This window comes from Nothobranchius furzeri, chromosome 4, assembly GCF_043380555.1.
Source record: "Nothobranchius furzeri strain GRZ-AD chromosome 4, NfurGRZ-RIMD1, whole genome shotgun sequence".
NCBI lineage: Eukaryota > Metazoa > Chordata > Actinopteri > Cyprinodontiformes > Nothobranchiidae > Nothobranchius > Nothobranchius furzeri.
In genome coordinates this window covers 80,003,170-80,029,956 of record NC_091744.1, presented here as the reverse complement: position 1 = coordinate 80,029,956, position 26,787 = coordinate 80,003,170, and the positions used below count along the sequence as shown (strand labels likewise).

The 26,787-nt window shown below is 48.8% G+C and overlaps 1 protein-coding gene across 4 annotated transcripts; it reads left to right on the top strand.

Moving 5' to 3' along the window:
• Window positions 1–794: 794 nt before the first annotated feature.
• LOC107389099 (zinc finger C3H1 domain-containing protein) lies at window positions 795–23,872 on the top strand. Of its 4 annotated transcripts, none has more exons than XM_015964997.3 (35): window positions 795–1,482; window positions 1,983–2,384; window positions 2,506–2,648; window positions 2,779–3,193; window positions 3,350–3,546; window positions 3,619–3,742; window positions 3,813–3,904; window positions 4,469–4,660; window positions 6,263–6,418; window positions 6,524–6,661; window positions 8,042–8,160; window positions 8,227–8,361; window positions 8,429–8,603; window positions 8,681–8,809; window positions 8,932–9,540; window positions 11,416–11,522; window positions 11,592–11,723; window positions 11,788–11,909; window positions 11,991–12,092; window positions 12,169–12,297; window positions 12,382–12,556; window positions 12,634–12,820; window positions 13,522–13,710; window positions 13,785–14,022; window positions 14,092–14,197; window positions 19,035–19,233; window positions 19,422–19,516; window positions 19,588–19,695; window positions 20,323–20,427; window positions 20,512–20,665; window positions 20,897–20,997; window positions 22,780–22,881; window positions 23,053–23,092; window positions 23,378–23,440; window positions 23,650–23,872. In XM_015964997.3, the coding sequence occupies exons 1-35, from the start codon at window positions 939–941 to the stop codon at window positions 23,758–23,760; spliced, it is 6,135 nt and encodes a 2,044-aa protein (XP_015820483.3). In that variant the 5' UTR covers window positions 795–938; the 3' UTR covers window positions 23,761–23,872. The 4 variants fall into 4 exon arrangements, with proteins under 4 accessions (XP_015820483.3, XP_015820484.3, XP_015820482.3 ...); XM_015964998.3 differs by having other exon boundaries at window positions 6,260–6,418; window positions 8,230–8,361; XM_015964996.3 differs by having other exon boundaries at window positions 6,260–6,418; window positions 23,650–23,871.
• The last annotated feature ends 2,915 nt before the right edge of the window (window positions 23,873–26,787 follow it).

The window sequence follows — 26,787 nt, the reverse complement described above, 5'->3', positions numbered from 1 at the left end:
AATTCAAGGGAGCCTCAGTTTTCTGAGCTGCTCTGTGGGACAGCCCTCAGGGCAGAGGAGATAGGCTGGTGTTGTGGAGAAAAATGTTGGTGGTGGGTGGGTGTTAGAGGAACAATGATGTAGAAATTGGTGTAGCTCCTCAAAATGTTGTTCTACCTTCCTGGTTCGTTAATTTCTGATTGGGCAAGAAGTAAGCCACCAAGTTGCCTTATATTTCAATCATCCACACTTTATTTACCCGTAATGCATGGGGAGATTCTGCCACCTCCAGTTCCTGTGACAAGTCTGAAGATTTTACAAGATGCCCAACTTTTTATCCTTTCTCTCCTGCAGTTTCCTGCTGACACCTCCCTAGCTTTACTGAAGGCCATCACCCGTTGCCTTGGTAACTGGCACTCCTCTCTGCACTCACTCCCTGCTTCCTGTCCTATCTTCCCTGCCAAGGTTGCGATGACCCTTTGCCCTGGCCTTGTCCCTTTGAACAGCTTTTAGATGCTCTAATCTGGCCTGTTGATAATCTCCTTCAGCGTAGCCTTAACTTGTAGGACATGTGTGATCAAACAAAGCATACGGATGATTCACCGTAAAAATGAATATGTGAACGTTACATATGTGATCAGTCGGGGTTTCCGCTGCCCGCCAGGCTCGTGCTATCGGAAGAAACGCGGATATTTTCTTTAGTATCATTCTGGTCCTGGTGGTGGCGCGAATGCACCGCAAAGGTGTTGACCAACCGCAATAGAAAGGGGGAAGAAGAAGAAGGTGGCAAAGTCTCGTACAACAAGCTTACATCGCGATAGTTGGGGCTAACATTCCAGCCTCTGTGTGCTAATTCCCGTATCTGTCAGAGGACCTGGAGAAGACGGAGAACCAAGAATCCCCGCGCCCGCCCGTTGATCCACAGCACAGCAAGCTGGCCCCGGTACGTTCATCCCGACATGGACCCAAACACTGCCCATCGGTCTCTGGCGGAGGACGGCGAGCTCGAAGACGGTGAAATCTGCGACGACGAAATCGAAGAGAGTGTTCCGGTGCGGCGGGGGGATGGGAGAAGGCCGCGCGGCGGCGCTCGTCCCCGGCCAAGAAAGCCGCACAAACAACCGTACATACGACCGCTCATGGACCACTCGTTGCCAGATTTCAGCCTCCGGTTGCCCTACAACCCCGGACCTCACCTCCACGGCCCGTTCCTCCCGAACCACCGGCAGCTATGCGAACAAAACGTTCCTGAACGACCTCCTGTTCTGCCCGCTCCACTCGGGATGTCCATGCCCCAGTCACCTGGACCTGGTCTGCACTGCGAGTCAAGCCCCCGATCCAACTTCTGGGAGCGGAGCCACGGGGCCCTGGGACGGTTCAGGCACCGAGTCACACCGAACGGTGGACGCGGGTCCTGGATTCGAGGCGGTCCGGGTGGGAACAGCAGAAACCCCCCCTGTCGCCACGGACCGGGAGAGAGTCACGGGTCTCCGTCAAAGAAACGTATCCTTGTTTCCGTTAGCGAGTCAGGCGCTGCGTGGTTCCTACTGTGTACACAAAGCGGTACAAGTGGTAACGTGTGTGACGTGTAATACTGTAATGTGTATGTGTGTGTGTGTGTAATATATGTGCGTGTGTGTAATCCTGTAATTGTGTGTGTTACGTGTGTGTGTGTGTGTGTGTGTAATGTGTGTGTGTGTGTAATTCTGTAATGTGTGTGTGTGTAATATATGTGCGTGTGTGTAATCCTGTAATTGTGTGTGTTACGTGTGTGTGTGTGTGTGTGTGTAATGTGTGTGTGTGTGTAATTCTGTAATGTGTGTGTGTGTGTTACGTGTGTGTAATGTGTGTGGGATTTCAGGTGAATAGTTAATTATCAGAACTTCTTCAACACTTAAATATTTGATCTGCTTTCATGTAAACTTCAGGATGCGTAAAAGTTTGTTGTAATCAAATTTAATCAGGATTGATGAAGTGGGACTTTTCCTGACTCGAGCCTCCAGAGTGGCCTTTAGGGAGGATTCGGGTCAGGAAAGTACCGGCCATTTTTGACAGAACCGATACCAGTATGGACGAAAGCTTTGAGGACCTTCTGACCAAATACAAACAGATCCAGCTGGAGCTGGAGTGCATCCGGAAGGCTGAGACAATGGCGCTGGAGCCAGAGTCTTCTCCAGTTTCTGAAGGCCCTGCTGGTGCTGCTGGTACTGGTGCTGCTGCTCCGCCAGACTTCAGACCAGAACCAGAAGGGGCTCCTGAAGGGAACGATCAGCAGGACAAGGATGAAAGGAAAGTGTTCCAGGCGTTCAACATCAAACCTCTGCGTCAGAAACTTCCTACACCTGCAGAACTGGACCAGCTGCACATCAAGTGGGAGGAGCAAGAAGCAGGTGGTGGTGCTGAGGGTGAGTCTGGATGATGACAGGTACTCGAGTTTACCTGTGAGTGAGTTTAGTACCTGATGGTGGACTGTGGTGTTTGAGATGTGGGCTAGTGAGTCACACTTCCTGTGTTCTGATTCATCAGAACCCCCGAGAAGCTCAGAGGCCCCGGAGTCGGAAGGACCTGGTTCTGCAGAGTCTGACAAAGCCAGGAAACATCAGGAAGTCAACCCTGCTCCCAGCGAATCCTCTGCTTCCAGCGAGGACTCGACAGTTTCACCTGACAAGGTGAGTTCTTATGGTCCACCATCCTGCAGGTTCTAGATGTTTACCTGGTGACGCAGGAAGTTGTGTGCATGAACTGGACTTCCATGTTCTAAACCCAACCCAGTAATGCTAGTACTCTGTTGTCTCTCAGCCTCCAGAGAAGATAGAGGAGGAGGAGCTGTCAGAGCTGCAGCTCCGCCTCCTGGCTCTGCAGTCGGCCAGTAAGAAGTGGCAGCAGAAGGAGCAGCAGGTGATGAAGAATAGCAAAGACCGGATCACTAAAGCCTCCCAGGACAGAACCTCCAGCTCCACTTCTAGTTCTGGTTCTGGAGCAGCGGCACCGGACAAGCAGCGAGTCATCACCAGGTCTGCTGCTGCTGCTGCTGCAGCTGCTGCTGCTGACAGGAGCAGGACCAGGTCCAAAGCAGCAGACAGAACCACGACTGGACCCAGACAAGCTGACCGAGACCGAACCAAACAGAGTCCAAAACCTGGTCCCAGAGTCCTGCCTGACCGGGCCAGGACTCCAGGAAGATCTCACAACACCAAGAGGCTGATCAGTCCAGGTGAGACCAGCCGTCCAGCAGGTAGAGGAAGAGGGCGGGGCCTGTGTGTGAGAGTTCTTTTGGGATTCGGCTGTTCATTGGGTTGGACCACGGGTTGGGGTTCTGGTTCACCCACCAGAACCACTGATGGAGCTGTTGTTTACCTGCCTCTGCCAGGTCCTGCAGCCAAGCAGGCCTTCAGGAAGCAGCAGCTTCACACCTGGAAGTTGCAGCAGCAGAGGAAGCAGCAGCAGGAGGAGGAGGAGCGCCGCAAGCGTGAGGACGAGATCCGTCGAATTCGTGACCTGTCCAACCAGGACGAGCAGTACAACCGGTTCATGAAGCTGGTCGCAGGGAAGAGGACACGAGGCAGGGTAAGAGCTCTGCTCCAGGTGTGTTCAGGTGAGAGCTAACAGTGCTAATGCTAATCAGCTGTCTGTGTTCAGTCCTGGGAGCAGGATCACAGGAAGTCAGCAGGAAAGCTGGGCCTGGAGGTCTCTGGGAACCTCTATCAGTATGACAACTATGACGAGGTTGCCATGGACACTGACAGTGAGACGGGTTCACCAGGTGAGCGGGATGCACCTGAGGGCTCAGTGGTGTCAGGTGTGTTGATGCTAACATGTTGTGTTGGTGTCAGTGCCGTCGCCAGGGCAGAACCTGCCACCTGCAGAAGAGTCTGGGTGTTTCCCTCTGGGCCCGTGTGTGGTGGAGGCTGCAGCCTTCAGCATGGTACGCTCCCTTAGCTTCCAGTAGTATTGGAATTAGGGCTGCACGATGCTAGGAAGCCTGCAATATGCCGTAACAGTGGTTCATATTGCGGTGACGATATCACTTGTGATGAATAAAAACTTAACTCGGGAACAAAAATAATCAAAAACAAAGAAATAAAAAAAATCATAAGAATGAGAAAAGCACACGATGTGAGGAAAGGGAAAAAGAGAAAAGGGAATCGGTGGATCCCGGGAAAGCAGAAAGGGCAGAACGAAGCTAACTCAGGTGTTTGCTAACCATCCAAGTGCCGTTCGCCTTGGGGGCGGGCATCTGACCTGTGAGAACCACCCACATGGGTGAAGAGCTCTGTTGTTAAACATCACACTTCCGTTTGACAGAATGCATCATGGGTAGCAAACATTTGAGCTGACATTCGTTACGATATTTATCTGTTCTTGGCGATATGCATATTATCGCGATGACGATAGATTTGCGATATGTTGTGCAGCCCTAATTGGAATGCTCCCCAATTGTTTTATTTTTTTTGCAGCCATTTTTACCCCTCCCTCTCTCACCCATCAGGATTTACTGCTGCCACCCCCCTCATCAATGCTATCTAGTTTTCTTCCACCACCTCCACCGCTTCCCCCTCCACCTGATGAAGCAGAGCGCCCCCCCAAACCACCGTTTGCTGATGAAGAGGAGGAGGAGGAGATGCTTCTCAGGGAGACCTGTCTGATGTCCATGGCCAACAAGCGGGTGGCGACCAACCAGGTGAGTCTGATTCCACAGCAGCTTCCTGCTCAGACAGGGACCCCTCCACCTCCGTGATGGGTAACCCCCGTGAGGAGTGGTTTTGGTGCAGAGCTAATGGGCTAATGCTAACCCGTGTGTGTGATGTGGCAGCAGATCCAGATGCCCAGCGACCCCCAGGTTCTGGTTACCCTGTGAGGGGGCCATATGACCTCATACCGCTATGGTGATATAGTCTGACACCTGCATAGTAACACAAGACCTTCAGCCATGAACATCTTCATTTGATTTAGCTTCAGGTGTTTCTGAACGTTTCCTGTTTCCTACATTTTATAGCCTTAACATCATGCTGATGCTTGTTTCCATAGCAACCCTGAAGATGATAAATCTTGTAATGGGTTAATTTACATGTTATTTAATGAACCAGAAGACATAAGATTCCATAGCAAATATGAAATCAACCTTATGGAGCTTTGGTTACTGTTTAACCAGAAGATTGGAACTTTTTATTGCAGGGATTAGATAACAGCTACGTATTCACTCAGAGACAACAGAAGAGAGTCCAGTTTAAAAGTTTAGAGATTTATTACTAAACAAACTAAAACTAGACTAACTTTAACACTAAATGTATGGTGTTACTAAGGTGAATGAGACGGAGAATGGTGTAATGTGGAATGTTGCTCAGAACCAGCAAATCCGAAGAAACGATTAGTTCTGGTGGGAATGAAGGTGATGTCTTGGCGCTAAGCTTTGGTTAGGAGATTCATAAACACATTTGATGCCATTCCGTCGGTCTACGTACCCGTAGCGGAAGTCCCCGTCTAGATCAGGAGGTGTAGAGGTCCAGCTTGACCTTTGTGAAGCCGAAGACTGTAGAAACAGCCGCGGCAGCCGACCAGTCCAGTCTTGAGATACTTCCGGGTCACGACAGTTTTGTTGGCATCTAGCGAGACCCAAACCTGGGTCTTGATGGTTCAGCTGTTATTCTGAAAGGAACCGTTGCAGTGGTTGGAATAGCAACAGATTTAATCCAGCTTGTCGTTGGTTCTTTCGGCTGAAGAGGAAAGTTACGGATTGGCCACTCCGACAACTTCTCTAGAACGCTTTGAACTGGCTTTAAAGATGACGTGGGCATAGTTTTATACTTCGGATGTTTTGGTTTATGGTCGAATGAAAAGATGACAGATTTACCAAGCACCACCAAAACCACGCCTCCGTCAGATCTGGCAGATTCTGATTGGATCAGTAAAAGCAATGTGTCATGTCTTAACGCTACGTGAGATCAGTCCTGTTGGAACATTTAAAGTCATATTACTTATTATATTCTATAGGATTATAATAAAGTAATTAATATTTTGATTTCACAGGTTGGTCACATCTTATTATTGACTAACACTGTTTGATTAGCTTATTAAAAATAGAGTTCTTTGATTTATTAAAAGGAGAGAGTCCTTTTCTTCATTCTTCTCTTGAGCTGGAAAGAAGCAGTTTAGAAGCAAATGCATGAGACCTTGAGGCCATATCTCATGCAGACTAGTTCTGTGTCAGAGAAGAGGGAAAATGACTTTTGGTGGAAAACAGTCATTTCATTCCATTACAATCTGATCCGTTTCTCCGCAGAAGAATTCCAGTGGACCGCCGTCTCCTACCTGGCCTCCACCTGTAGACGTCCAGCTACTTGTGAGGGGGAACCTGAGCACCGTCAGCCTGAACACGGTTCCTCAGACCCGGAACAGCCGGTTCAGCAGAACCCATCATACTGCCAGAGGTCCATTAGTGGTGAGAAGCTGTGGGCCTGCATGTGAAAACTTGAGTTCAGCATGTTAGATGTTCCTCGCGCTGGTCCAGGATCAGCTTGTCTCCATGTCTCCTTGCTCTCTGCAGCTGCCCAGACACAAGTCAGTAGTGGTTTCGCTCAATGACTCCGATGACAGTGACTCTGAGGTGGACACCTGCAGCTCCTCTCAGATGGTGTTTGGAGGTCTGGAGAACATGATTAAAGAAGCCCGGAGGACAGTGGAGGTGGGACGTCTTTAAGATGATCTTCTGACCAAGTTATGTTCCTCCTGCTGCATCAGGCAGCTGATTCAGGGATGGGATCGTGGGATCTTGTAAATAATTTAAAATAAGTTTGTGCTAAAATTGCAAACAAACAAAATTGGCGTTCTTGAAGACAAATATGTTGTTTTTTTTGGGGGGGGAGGGGTCTTTGGTTGGGTGTTAGTCACTCTAACAATTTTCAGAGAAAAGTCCAGGAGGACTTCTCACAGCAGTTGGAGCGTAAAGTTCGTCAAATCAAAACATCATCAGCCTAAAAACGGCGTTTTTTTGTCCAGGACAGCAGCAGGGTTGTCTCTCGTCAGCCTTTACTGATGTTTCCTGAAGCTCCTTGCATGTGTCGTTAAACATAAACACAGACGTATTTTACCCCGTTAAGCCCTAATGTTGGCTACATAAAGGAAATGGCCGACAGCATGCTGCTGCTTTACTTGTTTAAAGACATCCCAGTTTATTGATCAGGGTGCCGGAAGATTTAACGACACTGGGGAACAAAGACACGAGATAATTTATAATAATATATAACATTTCTTTAGCGCTAAACACAAAGTGACATTTTACGCAATCTCCGCTTCATGAATCAGAAACTATCTAGAATGTTTCTCAGCTGCTTTTTAGTCACATCACGCCCTCACCACGCCCACTTACTGCCATAAATAGTCAATGAAATGTGTCTCGTGGATTGTCTTGTGGTGTTGGTGCGGTGGGGTTGATTTTATAGGGCGCTAGAATTTGAGGCGTGGCACAGCGCCACACCCGAGCTTATGTAGGGAAACTGAAAGATGCAGCGGTGTGACAGAGATTGCGTCTATGGCAGTTTCTTGTGAAGATGAGGTCCGAGTGCTTTACGTACCACATGGCTTTCTGTACCACGTAAATTTCTGTATCATGTGGCTTTACGTACCACGTGGCTTTCTGTACCATGTGAATTTCTGTATCACGTGGCTTTCTGTACCATGTGAATTTCTGTATCACGTGGCTTTACGTACCACGTGGCTTTACGTACCACGTGGCTTTACGTACCACGTGGCTTTCTGTATCACGTGGCTTTCTGTACCATGTGAATTTCTGTACCACGTGGCTTTACGTACCACATGGCTTTATGTACCGCGCGGTCTGTATCACGTGGCTTTACGTACAGTTGCTAAAGCCGTGCTGTCCCGAACGTGAAGCATCCCACCATCTGGTTGGGTGGAAATCGAAGCCATGCAGTATTTAAAAACAGTGTTTAACACTTGTGAAAAAAATCTTAATTTTATTTTAGAAGGTCTTAAAAAGTCTTGAAAAGTTCCTACACTTTATTTAGAGATCCCTGCATCAACCCTGTGATCTGATGTCTGACAGGCAGCAAAGCCTAAAGCAGCTTCAGGATGTGAGAAGGAGAACAACCCAGTCCGAACTCCAGAAGCTCTCCCTGAGGAGAAGAAAGCGGAGTACCGTCTACTGAAGGAAGAGATTGCTAGGTAGCTAACCTTAACCCTAACACACATGGGTAAAGACCTTCTCACATATGTTCTGATGATCTCCAGCAGAGAGAAGCAGAAGATGCTGAGGGACCACAGCTGTCCCAGTCCCTCAGCTCCAGAACAGCTTCTGCACTTGTCCCCTAAAGCTGCTGCAGATATCCGGCTGGGCGAGGCCGAGCTGAAGCTCCAGAAACACAGGTCAGACCCTATCCCTGCTGGTTACCGTAGCAACACCTAGCTTCAGACTGACCCTTGTTGTCCACAGAGAGCTGCTGCAGAGGGACGAAGCTGTTCTCAGACACCTGCTTCAGCAGGAGCTGAAGAAGAGGGAGTCTCTGAAAGCCGCTGAAGCAAAGATGGTCAAACTGAAGGAGCAGCTGCAGGCGTCCGAGAAGATCGTAGCTGCTAACAGGACGCTGCTGAAAAAGCTGCAGGAGCAGGTGTGTTCACCTGTCCACTTCCTGTGTTGGTGCTAAGCTGTGTCAACTGATTTGATCAAGTTGTCTGTCCTCTGCAGGTGCAGCGGGTGGAGCAGCGGGTGTCCCTGAAGAAGAATCTGGCTGTCCAACTGGAGCAGGATCTGATCCAGGTTCAGGCGGCTGCAGGCAGAGGACAAAAACGTCCTGTAGAGTCCAGCCAGAACCCGGTGTGTGTGTGTGTGTGTCTTTGATATAAGCATTAAACTGTTTGACCTTTGACCTCTGGGTGACACTTTTGGATTGATGTCCAAGTCTAGATGGACCTGATTGTGTGTGTTCTGTCCTCCAGCCCAGTAAGCTCCAGCGTGTGGAACCGGGTCGGCGCGGTTCCGAGCGCCACTTCGCCGAGCTGATCGCTCAGAAGCGACGGTTGCAGCAGCTGGAGTCCGAGTACGCCCTCAAGATCCAAAAACTGAAGGAGGCTCAGGCCCGGTGCAACAAAGCTCCAGCTCCAACTCCAACCTCTAACCCTGCACCAGACCCACAGGCCCGGCCACTGCCCCCCCCCAGCCCCTTCCACCTGCCCCAGCCGTCCTTACACGACCTTTCTCAGGACAAACTGGTTCTGGACAGCGAGGAGATCCCAGAGGTCGATGATCAGGAGCCAGAACTTGCTGCTGCTGCAGGTTTAGGCAAACGCCGTTCCTCTCTCCGACAGTCCAGTTGCTCCTTCACCAAACCCCACCTGGACCCGTCCAGTTCGGCCCCCCCAAAAGACTGCAGAGCCACCAAGCCGGCTAAGCTGGCGACCGACTTGACGCTCCCTGCTCAGTCGTTTGCCGGTCTGGATTTGGACAGTCTGAAGCAAAGGTACCAGCAGCAGGCCCGGCTGGGGGAGCTGCTGCAGATGGAGCTGCACAGACTGGGGGAGGACTTGGACAGCCCACCTCATGCACAGGTAAGGTCCTCTGCACAGGTCCATGAAAGGTGACCTCCTTCTGAGATTCATCTGCTTTCATTAGCCCATTGTAGAAGACACACCATGCCACCACAGTGTGTCGGATGAACGTGCCGTGGCGGCATGGCGATGCGGGAGTGTTGCAGCATTCCTGCCTTCAGGTGTGGTAGTAGCATTACCGTCACACCGTACTTGTGGATGCAAAAGCCTTGGAGCAGGAGAGGGAGGTGTCATGATCATGTGTGGAGCTCCAGCAGGAAACTATTAAAAATGAAAGTAAACACGGCAATAAGTTTAGATTTTAAACAAAATCGGCTGAAATGATGAACTGGAGCGACGCAGAGCTCCAGGAGCTTCTCTCCGTTAGAGCTGGGGCTCAGGTCAGCTGATGGTGTACGGGGACTGTGGAGGACAGACACCTTTAGTAGGGTTGGGTATCGAGCATTGACTGGAACCGGCTCCAACTGTTAGTTTTTCTCGGAGTTGTTCAAAGTTTTTTATTTCGATTCCTAGTTTCGATTCAGCCGACCGGAAGAGGAATCCGCTGCCGATCTCCGTGAAAAATAAACGTCATCTGCAAATTGTGATCAAGGCTTTCCAGAGCTGATCACACCAGCCGTCTGTGTGCAGCACGAGTCCCCCCTCCCCCCACCCAGATGTAAACAAACCCGTCTGCTGAACTTTTACTCCGTAACGTGAACTTTAACTCCTGCAGCGTAGAGGAAACTTGTTAAAATACATCAACCCGGTGGATTTAATAGAAGCTTTAAAGAACAAACTCTGGATGGTGTGAGGAGAGTTTGTCTCACTGCAGAAATTAAAACACACACAGAGCGTCAGCAGTCAGATGCAGCCGCTCACCAACAACACTCGTGTGTGTGTGTGTGTGTGTGTGTGTGTGTGTGTGTGTGTGTGTGTGTGTGTGTGTGTGTGTGTGTGTGTGTGTGTGTGTGTGTGTGTGTGTGTGTGTGTGTGTGTGTGTGTGTGAGAGAGAGAGAGAGTAAGAAGGCTGAACATTAACCTGTAGAATAATAAAAGTCATCATGCTAGAGCAGCTTCTTTGTGGTGGACCACACCAGCGTCTGCCACAATAAATAATAATAATAATAATAATAATAATAATAATAATAATAATAATAAATAATATTTTAATTTCCTTTCTGAACAATTTCTGTTTAAAATCTGTTAGCTTGTTACTGACAGCAGCTACATTTAAGCTTCACTTCCTGTTGTGACTGAACGCTGCTGCAGCGTGGAGGTGTAGCTCTCAGTCATCCTGGACATGATCGTCCTGAGAGTTTCAGCTGAAAACAGCTGGACGTTTCTGGGTATGTTGGAGACATTTAGCCTCTCATCCCAGAGGCTGCTTCCAGACTTTGGTTGTGGTCAGAAACAAACACACTGGTTGTGCTGCAAGTCTTTTTCTTTTTTCTCCAAAACACGTTTTTGTCTAAATGAAGGTGATGTTGTTGTTCCTAGAATTAAAACTCATGTTGAAGTTAAGATTGTTTCATCAAGTAGGACCTGTGGTTAGCCGGCTCATGTAAAACGTGTCATGTCTTCAAAGAATCGGAATCGAAACGAGGAATTGGAATCAGAATTGTTCAAAATCAAACGATGCCCAGCCCTAATCTTTAGGAGCGGCTTGTGTCCAAGTCGAACGGACGTCTGCAGCAGCGCAGAGACCGCCCCCTTACACCGCCTTCGCGCAATCTTTGTAAAAAGGACACGATTGCGCCACATTACCGCCACAGTCTGACCACTTAGAAACAACCTGAGGATACCTGATGCCGGCTCGGCGTTCCGGCAGATTGGCGGCATTGTTTTCTAAAATCGGCTATTCCTGGCTCAGATTTTGATGTTTATGTTGGTCAGGTGATCCTGCTGGAGGCGGAGCCAACGAGCCAATCGTCCGTCGCTGAGCTCATACCCATCCCGTTTGAACAGTACCACAGTCCGCTGCTGGTGTTCAGGTCATACAGGTAGGAGCTGGTGATGAAGGCCTGAAAGGTCAAAGGTCACAGATGTTAGAGGTTCTGGTTCTGTTGCAGGTTCAGTCCATACTACAGAACCAAGGAGAAGCTGTCCCTCAGCTCTGTGACCTACAGCAACGCCATCGAGCCGAACAAGTGCTTCTGCCGCTTCGACCTGACGGGGACCTGCAACGACGACAGCTGCAGATGGTGAGACTGCACGTTTGTTGTCTCATTCCGACCGCGTCCTCGCTAACTTCCTGTGTCCCCGCAGGCAGCACATGAGGAACTGCACGCTGACCGGAGACCAGCTCCTCCAGGACATCCTGTCCTACAGCCTGGTTCTGATTGGCTGTTGTGAGAGCAGCTCAGACCAGGAGGTTGGTACTGCCACAGGTAGGGGCTTCTGGGTAAAGCATCAACTGTTGCTCACATGTTGGAATAGAACCAGAACCAGAACCTTGCTGTGTTATGCAGAGAGTTACATGAAGAAGCTGTTTGGTCCCAACAAAGGCCGCATGGGGGTGGACCAGAAGGCCGTCCTCCTCGTCAGCAAGGTCAACGAAAGCAAGCGACACGGTTGGTGGGCGGCCCCATACCTCGTGACCCTCAGCCGCTGGTCTCTAATCCTGATGTGTTTTCGCTGGTTCCTCAGTTCCTCCGTTCACCACCTGCAAAGACACGAGGAGGTGGAGGCCAAAGCCATGGGCTCAGAGCGGTACCGGCCCAGATGAGCTCGGCAGCGAAGAGGCAGCTGCTGTAGACCTGAAACCTGCAGGAATCGGTGAGTTGGCCTCAGTTTCTGTGTTCTTCCCCTGATTTTCACACCATCCACCTTCTTCTGACTCCTCCCCTCTATGATTGACAGATGACACCCTGAAGAGCAGCTCGCTTGTGTTGGATGTCATCACGTCGGAGGATCGGCGGTACTTCACCAGCGAGACGGACGACATCTCAAATCTGGAGGCGAGTGTTCTGGAGAGTCCCGAGGCTACTCAGCTGTGGATCAAACTGGCCTTCAAGTACCTGAACCAGAGTGAGATGTGAGTTTACCCACACAGCTGATCTGGTCCGGCTTGGTTCTGATCTGGAGTCTAACGGTGATGCTGGTTACCTGCAGCCCTGCGGCAGAGGGTCTAGAAGCTGCTCTGAACACACTGTCCCGGGCTCTGGAGAGTAACTGTGAGGACCCGGAGGTGTGGAGTCACTACCTGCTGCTGTTCTCCAGGCGAGGCAGCAGAGAGGAGGTCCAGGAGATGTGTGAGATGGCTGTGGAGCATGCACCTGACCACAGAGTGTGGTGGAACGTAGGTCCAAACGGGCTTCACCTCATTACAGGCTTTACTTCTCACACCAGGCTACATGATGCATTCATCACAGTCCAAACCTTATTTTCTCCTACAGTTTGTCATTTTTCACATCTGAAAGGTGTGTGTGTGTGTGTGTGTGTGTGTGTGTGTGTGTGTGTGTGTGTGTGTGTGTGTGTGTGTGTGTGTGTGTGTGTGTGTGAGAGAGAGACATCTGGAAGTGGTGTGTGTGAGTGAGTGAGTGAGTGTGTGAGTGTGAGAGAGACATCTGGAAGTGGTGTTTGTGTGTGTGTGTGTGTGTGTGTGTGTGTGTGTGTGTGTGTGTGTGTGTGTGTGTGTGTGTGTGTGTGTGTGTGTGTGTGTGTGTGTTTGTGTGTGTGTGTGTGTGTGTGTGTGTGTGAGAGAGAGAGACATCTGGAAGTGGTGTGTGTGAGTGAGTGAGTGAGTGTGTGAGTGTGAGAGAGACATCTGGAAGTGGTGTTTGTGTGTGTGTGTGTGTGTGTGTGTGTGTGTGTGTGTGTGAGACATCTGGAAGTGGTGTGTGTGTGTGTGGTGGGTGGGTGGGGGGGACTGACCAGAACCACACAACCCTGGCCCGACTCTGGGAAAAGCTTCTGAGCTTGGTGCTGAACTTGTAGCTGGTCTGACGGGTCCATCCAGCTGGATCGGGTCTCATGACTGGTTCTGGTTCTGCCCCTCAGTACTTGAACCTGGAGAGCACCTTTGAGGGTAAGGACTACGTCTGCGACCGGCTGCTGCGGTTCCTTCAGGCTGAGGCGTCTTCAGGCGTGACGGAGAAACTGTCCTTCCAGCTGATGGAGGTTCTGCTCTACAGAGTTCAGCTGAGTCTGTTTTCAGGAAGGATGGAGAGCGCTCTGGCTCTCCTACAGGTAAACACACCTGAGTCTCACAGATGAGTCGGAGTGTTGGACTTGTGCTGACTGGATGGTGTGTTTTGTTTCAGACGGCGTTAAAGTCTGCTGAGGACCACAGCGTGGCGGATCACCTGACAGCCAGCGACCGGGCGCTGCTCTGGCTCTCCTACATTCACCTGACCGAGTTTGACCAGCTGCCATCCAGCCTGTACGACCCGGCAGAATCCGGCCCGGCCCGGCTGGTCTGCACAAAGCCCTTCATGTTGCCATGGCGGAAGGCTGAGGACATCAGCACGCCACCCGACATCCTTGTGGCTCTGTTTAAAGGTGTCATAGAACCACAGAGGATCCATAGAGTGTCATTTGCCAGGTTCTCATGTTGGGTTGCTGTTTCAGATGCGATCCGTCAGTGCAGTGAGGACATCCTGTCCCCCAGCGAGGGCACGCTGGCCTGCATGCCACTGCACACCAACCTTCTGTTCCTCTACAAACTGTTGCAACGGTGAGCCCTGTGCGACCTCATGTCACCCTGCACAACCCCATGTGACCATAACTCATTCACTGCCAGCTGGTTCCTGATCAGAAAGCCCTTCACTGGCGGCGTTTTTCAGCATTTGCACTGTTTTTTAAGAGCCACAGAACATTGCGCGCTAGGATGATGTCAACGCCAAAACAAAGAGTAGACTCGCAACTCGAGCGTTATCCGTTCTTTCACAATCCGTCGTCGAATTGTGATCGGCAGAAGCTTTTCCGGTTCGCGCCTCACTTTTTTTGCAGCAGCGGCCCAAAACGACCTCCTAACACATGGATGTTCTGCTTCCTGATCACGCAGATCGGCTTTAGAGCTGGGATGTTTGTTCTCACGGTGGGGGGGCTCGTTCCGACGCCCACACAGTAAAAACATGCAGACGACGACTTTAGTCGTGAATGAGTTTCCCCACATGACAATGCACAACCCTACTTGACCCTGTATGACCTTACATGACCCGTGTGACCTCGTTTGACTGAGTGTTTGTGTTGGTGAGGGAAGGTGTGCGCTTGCATGACTAGGGTTGTCACGGTATGAAAATGTAACCTCACGGTTATTGTGACCAAAATTATCACGGTTTTCGGTATTATCGCGGTATTTTTTAAACGGTGTTGCATATGTTCAGAAAGCATTGATAGTCGTGTTCTACACAAACTGAAATAGTTCTGAAAAGGTTTAACAGTGTTTATTAAACCTAAAATAACACAAAGCCTTAGCAAAAGTGCAACTTTTCACAAGTAAAGGAACAAATAGCTTCTTTTTCTGGAACGTGTTACAGTAGTCAGTGCAGGTTTAAATTATGCAAATCCAAACATTCAAAACATAAACAATATGTAAACAAATCAAAGAAACACCACTTGTTTTCTCATATACTTGTTTTCTTCATTATCAAAATGAAAATCTAAAACTCCAGTCCACACTTGACTTGAGCACTGTACAAGTCAACCTTAAAAAATATGTATTTAAAATAAATATCCACTTTAAACAAATTACTAAAATAACTACTACACTATGTAATCAAATCCAAATGTTCAAGTATAAATGGCATTGAATAAGTAAACAAATCAATGACAAGGAACTAATTGTATATTTCTCTTCATCATCAACAAATAAGATGCTTCATCCAGCAACAGGGTGTCCGTGACACGGTTTAAATGCTGGCAGAGGACGCTGCGGCTGCAGGATATAGTGACTCGTTGCATTCTCCCTCAGCCAAAAGTCCACACGTCATGCATTTAAGCTAAAATGCTAATGCTAACTTACCTTGCACTGGCTGTAGAGACGTGGGTGATGGTCACGCAGATGTGCCATTAGATTCGAAGTGTTGCTGCCTTTTGCAGACACTTGTTTCCTGCACGTTCTGCAAACGGGATAGCCGTCTTCTAATAACTGTCCCTCAGCATTTTTCAGAAATCCAAAATATGCCCATACTTCCGATTTAGTCTTCTTTGAGGGCTGATGGATGTCCTGGGCCCTGCCGTCGCCTCCTTCGGCCATTATTTCAGCTTCAAAGTTTTGGTGCCGTTGCAAATTAAAAAGTGCGTGTGCGCACCGCGGGAACTTCAGCTGAAGCGACGGTGGCTGGTAAGGGTCATCGCGCCGAAACCGCGGCCACGGTAAACCCACCGAGATAATATAGTTTTTTAAAAACTGGACGGTTATTTTTATTGTCAACTTTTTTACCGGGGTTTACCGCTATACCGGTTACCGTGACAACCCTATGCATGAGTCAGGTCAGCACGTTTGGGGGTGAGGGTGGGGTGGGGGGGGGGTGAGTGTGTGGCTGGCTGTGGAGGGTTTTTGGACAAATGAGGAAGGAGAGCGATTGGCGCCACAAGAACAGGCGACGACGAAGGCTTTGAGACATGCATAAAGAACGGAGCCGAGCTCGACAGAAGGTAGATGAGCTGTTGGATCAGAAAAGTACAGGATCATCCTGCTGATAGCAGGGTCATCGGACTGAAGTTCGTCCTCAGAAAGAGCGGTTGAACAATCAGAAGGTTGAGGGGCGGACGCGTTGGCAGCCTGAGCCCGAGTCACGACCGATGGTCGCGACACACACGCGGGGCGAGCCCGACTGAGAAAGCACATCGTCAGGGTGCCACAAGGGGTTGAGGGACCATGGGGTACTGACAGCTGCACCTTGTTTGGCGAGAGAGTCTGTAAGGTCGTTCATTTCCTCATCAGTTCCGGGTGGTGGTGTAGGAATCCTTACTTTAGGGCTTGTGGTTAATCCACAGTCCAAGCAGTCAACTGAAAGAGTTTTTATATTTTAGTAGAAGTTGCCGTAGTTTGTCCCGCTCGATCTCATTCGTAAGAGCATCTGCTTGGCCCACGACCTGTTCAATGAGAACGACAACATCCGAGGGTAGCGGGTCTTCAACACCCGCCCAAAGTCCGACTCAATTTGTGTCGAGTCTACGCTTCCTTGTATGAAGATCCCCGTTCAGATCCAGGGGTCACGAGGTCGGGATGGACACTGCCGGTTGCATGGACCTCTAGGTACCAGGAACTCGTAGATTAGCTCCGATACGACCCGTCTAGTCTTGAGAGATCTTCTGGTCACGACAGGAAGCTGGAATGCTTGTTTTGCGTCTGAGGCTGTTTGGTGAGGCTGTTTGGTGAGGCTGGTGGCTCTCAGAAGAGCCGTTGTGTCTGAAATCACTCGCAAACGTTGCAGAGAGGCTTTAACCTGAAGAGAAGATGGTTTCAAAATGCTTTTTCACCGATTTGGCCGGACCGGGAGTCCGCTAGGATCTGAATTGGTTCCTGAAACAATTCTGTTTTTTCACCTGCCTTAGTTATAAATTAGGCAAATCAGAATTTGACACATTTGAGGGCGTTACCAAAAATACCTCAGAAGTCACTCCTTCCCTCAGAGACTTAAGCGGTTGGTTCTCAGTGTGAAGTGGAAATCTCTAAACACTTTTGTGAATGTTAAACATGAATAATAATCTTATTATAATGAGTATACTGATAGATTAAGGCCGGGGACACACCGGCCGCCGAAACGCCGGCCGCTGCTCCTCAGTTCAGACCTGACGCTTGTTTCTCCGCTCCGGTCGAGGCGCGCCTCGTAGTTTTTCTTTTAACCACTTGGTGTCCTCCATGTCCTCTCCGCCTTTGCCCTTTTCCTCGACACCCCCCTCCCCCTTGCTGTTTTTGTGTGTGTTTGTACGTGTGTGTGTGTGTGTGTGTGTGTGTGTGAACCAGTTAATAGCTGACATACGACTTTCTGCCTCTCTGTCCTGTTTGCTCCGGTTGAAAGACCCCCAAAAGCACACCCCCTTCACGTGGTCACACACAAGTTCGCTGTGTGTGTGTGTGTGTGTGTGCTCGTGGTTTTTATGCAGTGTCTGTTTACGAACACATTTGACTATGGCGGAATTGTATTTTGAAATGCTTTATTTTGTTAAATTTACCGGCCTGCCTCTCATGTCTAGGTTTGACTTCCTGCCAGAATTGACGCGGTTCACCCGCGGCTCGCAAAGAAAAGAGAGCAGACGCCGGAACGATCGCTGCATGGCGCGGGCTGGAGACTGAGGCGCACAGCGCATGTACGGCCATAACATAAGATAATTAGACAGAAAGACTCTACACGGAGGTTTTTCGTTGTTGTTTTAATTCAACAAAACGAATTTTAAACACGGGTGAACGTGCCTGCAAGTTTAGAAAAGAAAACAGCACTGACAGCATTCATATTTCTGGATGTTATAAAATAAAAACAGCACTGACACGTTATTACCGGTAATTTGCATGTTTAGAAGAAAAGAACAGCGCTGACACAGCATTAATAAGCCCTAAAACTGCACACAAAACATGCCTGGTTAGTAAATAAAACACACTTGCCTACCAGAAAAAGTCATTCGCTCTCATCTTCCTCTTGCGCATTAAAGCCGTTAAAGTCCTCTTCTTCAGTGTCGGAGTTGAACAGCCTCAGAAGAGCTTCGTCACATACCTTTTCTGTGGCGATGTCATCATCCCGGGTGAAGCTGGCTTGAATGAGTTCTTCCCGCTGCCGTCTCCAGCGCCGAACCATGGATTCATTCATGCCAAGCTGACGTGCGGCAGCACTGTTTCCCTCCTTTACTGCCAGATCGATGGCCTTCAACTTAAATGCGGCATCATATGAACTCATACGTGTAGTTTCCATGATGAGGGGGTGTGGATTTGAAAATAATTCTTGGTTGTGCCGGCTGCTTGCATGTGCTAAATTAAAATGAGCACTTTCTTCGATTTCCACTTTTGACTTCCACCTGTTTTACTTTCTGCTAAAGCGCCCCCTGCAGGTGAAGGAAAATCTTCAGTAAAGCGGCACCTCATTATAAGCCGCATGGTTCAAAGGGTGGGAAAAAAGTAGCGGCTTATAGTCCGGAAAATACGGTACCTCTCTCATATTTCTATCTTCTTTTGCACCAAGTAGCAACTTCCTAATGATGTGATTTCTCACACGTGGAAAGAAACCCTTCTGAGTCCTGCTATCTGTCACTCCCCCTCCAAGGAGGAGAACAGAGGAGGTCCTGGGGGGGGGGGGGGGTAAGGTGTTATCTAGGGAGGAAAGGTAGGTAGGGGCAGCCATCTGGACTTATATGTTTATTTGCAGACGCTTTTTTCCTAAGCGACTACAACTGTTAACCTGTTGGGCGTGTTGTGATCTGTGGGGGAAACCCACACATGCATGTACGGGGAGAACATGCAACTCCACTCAGAAAGACAGCAGCCCGGGTTTGAACCTGCAACCTTCTTGCTGCAAGGCAACAGTGCTGAGATTTGAAGACAGGTGATGTGATGGTGTCTTCTATCCGTGCAGGTACGAAGAGGGCGTGGCTCTGTGCTCGTCTCTTCTGGACTTGTGTCCGGACTCGTTCCTTCTACGTGACGCACTCGCTGACCTGTACATCAGCCACGGAAACCCGGAGCAGGCGGTCAACATGTGGCTTCATGCTTTAGCAGAGTGTCCCCACGACGCTCGGGTGTTCTACCACTGCTGCAGGTTCCTCATGGGTCAGGTGAGCTCACCCGTTCATGATGGCTTTTTCAGCCCCACATCCTCAGTGCTCAGATCCTCTAAACCCAAACGGGGTCCAACCCAGACGAGCCATCAGAATCTGCTTGGTCCAGGTCTGGCTCAGACCTGGTGCTGCTTCAGTCAGCCAGTCTTTATTTTTTCACCCTCATTGTTTGATCTTCTGAGCAGGACAAGTCTGGTGCCATTCCTCCTCTGTTCCGAGGGTTCATCCTGTCCCTCTGTGAGGACGAGCAGAGTCAGAGGACACCTGTGGACATCCTGCGGTTTGTGGAACCCGTCAGCAGACATGGATCCCTCTGATCCCAGAAGAACACTAACATCACTTTGCTTTCAGGCACATCCTGGGCTTTCCCACTGAGGAGCTGCTGACTGGTCCCATCATTAGGAAGGAGCTGAAGGAGCAGCTGAACCAGCAGATCCCTTACCTCCACCTGCTCCACTGGTGAGCCGAGTCCTTCAGAGAGACGGCGCCGAGGCTGTGTGATGGAAGGATTTTTTTTATTATAGGGCCTCTCAGAATAAAACCCTGAAGTGCTTTACAAGAACAAAATAAAATGTGATTAAAAACATCCTAAAAAAAACTGCTCATCATGGAAGGCCCTCACCCTACGGGCCTCGTGGAGGCTTCGAGTCCGTGGTACACAGGTGAGCCTCACCGGGACAGGCAGCACAGCGTCGCCCACCTCCACGCGGCTTCGTCAAGCCTTTTGAAATGAAACTGATGTAGAAATCGTTTCCATGTATGTTTGAGATGGGCTGTGTCACACGGGTGCTTAAAGTGAATTTAACCCTGCGCCGGGGCATGTTTTAGTGGTTTCTCAGCTCCAACACACCTGTGCAGCAGCTCATCAGGCTCTGCAGAAGCCTGTTAATCACCTGCTGGAGCAGGGTTACAACTAAAACCTGCTGGATACCGGCCCTCCAGGCCCAGAATTGAATACCACTGCCCTACGCACTCGCACCCTTCGAGGGGGGTGGGGGTGGAAGTGCGAGTATTGGGACAGGGCCAACAAGACGGCTAAAGCTGCATCCAATGTGGATATTGAAGTTCTTCCTGTTTGTGTTTCAGTCGCTGGATGTGGCTGCACAGCTCCACAGACCAGGTAGTGGAGGCCTTTGAGAGGGGACTGGGCTCAGTGCAGCAGGAGGAGGAGCTACACACGCTGTGGATGGAGTACGGGCTTACCTGCTGCAGGATGTCTCGCCTGTTACAATGGTCTGACTGTCCTCTTGACTCCTGTCTCTGCTCCTACCTTAGCTACCTGCTGTTCAGCAGCAGTCCCAAGGCCTGCAACACCTCCCAGAGGCTTTTCCCAGACTTGGTCCAGCGCTGCCTCAGCACGGTTCCGACCCGGCTGCAGATTCCCTTCAACCCGGCAGAGTTCTGGAGCTGCTACACCTTCCACAACCAGGTGAGCAGTTTGGCTTTTCTGTGTCAGAAGTACTCGGCTCCACCCAGCGTAAGGGAGGCCCCACCTACTTTCTCATTAGGGTCAGCAGTAGCTCCAGAGGCAGAGTGGGGTGTCCAGTAATCGGAAGGTTGCAGGTTCGATCCCGGCTCCGACCAGAGTGGTGGTCGGAGGGACTGGTGGCGCCGGGGTTCGGCAGGCCTCGCCTCTGTTTAATGATGATGGTCGTTCTAGGTGGTGTCTCTCTACCTGAAGTTTGTGCCTCAGTCTCAGAGAGCTTTGGTTCTGGAGAGGCTTCGATGTGCCATGCCGACCAACACCGAACTGGGTCTTAGGTATGTACACACACACGCACACACACACACGCACACACACACGCACGCACACACACACACACACAAATGCTTTTACTGTGAAGCACCTAGGGAAGACCCTGCAGAACCAGGGAGTCTTCGATCTTTAGCAACGTGTAGAAGAAAAGGGACATTTCCAACTTTGATCAGGGACGCTCCGATCCGGATTGACAGAAATAAATTAGATAAAACCTTTTAAAACAACAAACATGACATTTCAAATTCCTCCTGAGATTTTCATATAGAATAGCAACGGCTTAGTTTTAATTTCAGGAAGTTCCTCTACGTCGGTGTTACAGTTTCTCATACAAGAACAACAGAGTGATTTATGCTTCTCTGTCTGCGTCAGTGCGGAGACACGCAACGCCATTATCCGTCCTTGCGTAGGGCACACAAGTACGTACAGAGTCGAGCCCACTTTTTTAAACATCCGTCGAACGAGACTGATTACGCAAGCTTGTGATTGGTCAGGACGCCGCTGTTGTTTACAGCGCCGCCATTGCAAAGAGAGCCGAGGATAACTAGCGGCAGACACGGAGAAGCTTGAAGAATACCTCGCGAAAAAACTCTAAAAATATGAACGTTTCATCCTCCCGTGACTGGAGGAGTGAAAAGATGCACAGCAAGCGTTTTATTTGTGGACGGAAATGACAGGAAACGTGGGTTTAGAGGTGGGGAGCGCATGAAGAGGTGGAGGAGGATGAGAGACAAATTTGTCTGTTAAAAAGTCTCTTATATACAAAAAACCACAATATCAACACTGTCTTGGACCGATTCATGACAGGATACCACAGAACAGCGCTACGCCCTCTGTTGTCCTGCCGGGCAATTGCTTTGCAACACTCCCCAGGAGACGGAGAAGTATGAGAGCAAAACTCTTCCGTCAATCCGTGCGTGTCTGTCCCTTGCGGAGCTGACGGAGAAGCATAAACCAGGCTTAATGTCACACGATTAACAGCAGGCAGGGACTCCAACACCAAGATGCAGCTGCTAGCTAGCAGGCTAACAGAGCTAACGTGTCTCCTCATGAGAGCTAAAACATCTGCAGCTTGGAGGTATTTTAAACTGGAAGAGAAGGCGGAGCTACAGACACTTGTAATGTTTGCGTTCTGGCCCTCAAACTGACTACTTTCACATTCAGCTTTTCCCTTCGGGCGTCAAAGCGAATCACTGGTCTCCATTAAGTCCCAGTTTGCCACCAACAGAGGAGATATGAGAAATTGTCAACAGACTACAAAGCGTTGGGGCCTCTAGTTCTGCTGCAGCACCGGGGTGCACGGTAGCTGCAGGTGTCATGCAGGGAAAAGTTAGCCTGCCAGCCGAGGCTCCGCCTGCCTGCTCCATAACAGGAACGCGCATCGCTGGCTGCTGCATACTGAGGGAGTAAACAAATAAAAGTAACGCTGCTACTTTTAAATATTTTCATAATAAAAACAGGTTCTTTAATCTGTGCACTTTTGTGTTTTCTTCTTATTTTAATGTTTTCCTGAGAAGTATGTAACCATGAGCCAAACATGACCGGAACATCCCTTGTTTTTCTTATTATTTGTTTTTTGTTGCTTCTCTATTTGTGTTTGATGTCTGAAAATCGTGAACGGAGCGTCCCTAAAACCTTTGTGTGGTAAAGTCTAGAGTCGACGAGAACCGAATGGATAGTTCTGTATGTTCTGGTTCTGGGGCCGTCCAGAAGGATCTGATGAGGCGGTGGGGGGTGAGCTGTGTTGTGTTGCTGTAGATGTGTTGTTGTTGTTGTCGTTCGTGCAGGTTGTGTCATCAGGAGTTTGTCAGAGGAAACTTGGAGCAGCTGAAGTTTCAGACCCGCTTGCTGAGCAGCAACGCTCCCAGATGTTTGTTCAGCTGGAGAATGTGAGTGAACACGCAGATGGGGTCAAAGGTCATCCTGACACCAATCCCAATTGTTTCTCCTCCAAACCTGAGTGGATCCTTGATGTTCTCTGATTGGACGCTTCGGGCACATATGGGTTTGTACTCCGTCTGGATTGGAGCTGATCAGCTGTTTGTGGTGTTTGTGTTTAGAGCCATCGCCGTGGCGCGGGAGCTGAAGGAGCCGAGCCAGGTGAGTCCATGATCTGGACAGGTGGGGGGGGAGGGGTATCCAGGTAGTTTCTGTGTCATCTGTTCCTTCACTCATCCAGTCTGCAGAACACAAGATGTCAACAGGAAGCTGCACAGGTGTAACCACCAGGTGTCACCTGTGTGCTTCCTGCTGCAGACTGGCTGATGTGACTGGAGGAATGTCTGGAACACATCTGTCCCCTGCAGGTGTTACCTGTGTCCACACCAGTCTTCAGCCTCCAGCACTTTTCTTCTTCTCCTTTATTTCCTCTCTTTCTTCTTCTAGATGAGACTTCAGTATCAGCAAGCTCTGCAGAACCTCCCACTGTGTGCCGCCCTGTGGAAAGATGTAATTCCTGCGCTGTCTCTCACGCACACACACACACACACACACACACACACACACACACTGGACTATCAGATCCTCTAGCACTGCTTAAAATAAGTCCACCTTCAAACTGTTCTGTCTGGTTCTGGGGTGATGACATACCTCATCACTAGAGGCACTCTCACAGGGTTCCACCTGTATGCTCACCTTTTTATCCTGATCCCCCCCAGTGGCTGCTTTTCGAGGCATCAGAGGGCGGAGCCTCAGAGCGTCTGCGGCGACTGATTGACCGCTGTCAGGAAGCGGGGGTCAGCGTGAGTGTCGTGGGGGTCGATCTGTGAACTGATTGGCAGTTGAACTGATCAGTGGGTAGCTGACTGATGAGGTAAGGTGACCCCCCCCCCCACCCCCCCACAGTGTCTGTAAGTATGAGCTGCTGAGTGGCACCTTGATGTTCATCTTCTTTAGTTGCTCTCACCTTTCAGTTGGACTCATTACCCTCCCTTTTTTATATCACCCACGTGAGGGGGCGGGGCAGCCCAACATGTTTTAACACCCCACCCACACGTTTTCAAGTTTTTCTTTGACTATATCAGGACTTTAATTTTGTTAAACTGATCAAACCATCGATAAATCCAGTATTGTGGCGGCGCACGGCCACCTGCCTGTGTGGTGTTTTCTGATTGGCTGAATGAATGTGATAGAGACTGCCTCAAATGGGGGATGCCACGGGACGCCGACGGGCTCAGCTGGACTGCTCATGTGCAATTTGTTGTTATAACTAACGAAACACTTGTTCTGTTGTTTTTTTGTACATCAAATGTGATTAAATTATTTTCTATAAAAATGAAGTGTTTGGAGTTTTTTTTTTTGGTTGAAAATCGGTTGCAGGGACTGGAATCATAACCTGACCTGAGCTCTGAGATGGTTCTGGATAAAAGACTTAATATTAGGCATGCATCGATACCTCTTCTTTCCAACCCGATACTTGGATCCGAGTACTCGCCGATACCAATACTTCTACCACACAAAAATACAGGTTTTATTTATTTTTTGATGTAGATAAAAAAAATATTCATAGAAATGATCACAAAACTAAAATATTAGGTGAACAGAAATGACAAGTTACAGTGAAGCCACTTTTAGGCAACTGCAATGGTATCGGTTCCCTCAGCAAAAAAAAGTGACTATCAGGAAGGGCCTTAGGCTTCCACCTTGGTAGGTCATGTGACCAGCCTCTGTCAGCAATAGCAGGAGTCTTACAGATGCACAAATATTTTCTCGATGCAAAGTCATCAATGGGGTCATCTTATGCTCCTGCTGAGCTGAGCTTATGCTAGCCAGACCACTCCGATGTTCTTGTGCCATGATGAGCCTCAGTTTGGGAAGCTTCTCCCAACAGAAGCAGCTGTAACAGAGAGCTAGGGTTCACGTCTAGCTTCAGCATCCACCCCGTTACCACCACAAATCCGTTCAAGCAGATGAAGTTTGTTTTGGTCTAAAAAGGAAAAGACACAACAAAGTTAGTGTAAATATGACTACAGCTCATGATCTGATTAGAATATAAAAAGAAAACACCCAAACAGACCAGAAGCCTGCAGAGGCCAGAATACCTCATTCATAGTTTTCCCAACTGGCTGACATAAATATATATTTAAAACTGAGATTCCAGCTGTTTGCTTTCGTAACCCTAATAAGTTCATGCTGATGACCCACATGAGCACTATTCCTCTGTGTAGTGCATGCAACTACATCATGAAGACAATTAAAACATTACTAATATGAATGACATGATATTGCCCCCACCATTTATCTGAGGGCAGGAGAGGATGATGATAAACGGCAACAGATGTGACACCACCAAAACTGACGAAGGTGAGCGGAAGTAGCTGAAACTCAACAAAATAAGGTAAAAACTTTGTTACTCTGTGTTGAACAAGAGCAGAAAACCAATGGAAACAGGAAAGAAACAATAAAAAGAACATTTAAGTTATTTTACATGAATTATAAAGGTCCCCATTTAGCTGTTACTCTTAGTTATGGAGGGATGAAAGATGGGAGGGGTGGATGGATACCCAGCCTTTTAATCAAGCTTGTGTCAAAAATAATTAACTTGGCATTAAAGTTTAATTTAAAATATAGAAATTAATGTGAAGAAGTTCTGGAGAGTTGGATGATCTGTTTTTCGTGAGTTCCTCTTAATAAATCCTCCCCAGGTTGAACAAGGGCCAGTTCCCGCTGTAAAGTCAGATGATTGTGTAGAAATAAATAAATAAAAGGTATGAAAGTGCAACAAAAGTCTGATTCAGGACTAGGATGAGTTCTAGTTACACGTTATTAATGTTAAGCCAAACCTAATGTTTGAAAACCTTATGCTGTTTTAAATTTCAGTTCCTCTCCAATCATTTCATAGATTTCTAAAATAAAAATGGTGGTATTAATATTTTAACGTTCTTTCTGTGTGGTGATGTTTTAAGATTTCAACATGTTATAGAAATGTTATGTTTTATTATTTATGATGAATTCATCATTTTAGTTCTGCTTAAAATAAAAATAAAGAAGCTATTTTGGAAATAAAGATGCGCTGACACACTAGATCGTTTTTTCTGCCCAATATGGTGCCCCAGGCGAGATTATTTCTGGGCGCCCCCCCCCCCCCCTCCCTCTCCACCGCCCACAGTGATGTAGAACGATCAGGTTTTAAACACACCTGAGTAACAGGTGTTCAGTAACAGGACTTCAGCTGTAACTTGCTACAGAACTCACCTGCTGAAGCTGAGCTTCAGGTGAGGGGCGTTGATGATGATGCCTGCTGACTGACTTATATATTTCTTATGAATTATTATTATTATATTTACGGTAAAAGTGGCCCGACCTTTTACCGTAAGGCTTTGAACGCGTGCACTTAGCAAAATCGACTGAAGGCTCACTTTACCGTAAATCAGCAAGTGGAGGCTGGCTTTACCGCAGTCTCCAGGACATGTCTGTTGTGTTTAGAAAAGCATGTGTCTGTGTCTGTGTGAGTGTGTGTGTCTGAGTGTCTGTCTGTGTGTGTTTTTGTGTGTGTGTGTGTCTGTGTGAGTGTATCTGTGTCTGTCTGTGTGTGTGAGTGTGTGTGTCTGTGTGAGTGTGTGCGAGTGTCTATGAGTGTGTGAGTGTCTGTCTGTGTGAGTGTGTCTATGTGTCTTTCTGTGTGAGTCTGTTTGTGTGTCTATCTGTGAGTGTGTGTTTATGTCTGGGTGTGTGTTAGTGTGTCTGTGTTTCTGTGTGTGTGAGTGTCTGTGTGTGTGCCTGTATGTCTGTGTGAGTGTGTCTCTCTGTGTCTCTGCGTGTGTGTGTGTGTGTGTGTATGAAATTCAAAGGAACAA

Coding starts and splice junctions, on each gene's coding strand:
- LOC107389099 (XM_070550472.1), top strand. CDS start 939: ATGGACCCAAACACTGCCCATCGGTCTCTGGCGGAGGACGGCGAGCTC. Junction 12,298..12,381: donor CCTGAAACCTGCAGGAATCG/GTGAGTTGGCCT, acceptor TATGATTGACAG/ATGACACCCTGAAGAGCAGC. Junction 19,234..19,421: donor GCAGGTTCCTCATGGGTCAG/GTGAGCTCACCC, acceptor TCTTCTGAGCAG/GACAAGTCTGGTGCCATTCC.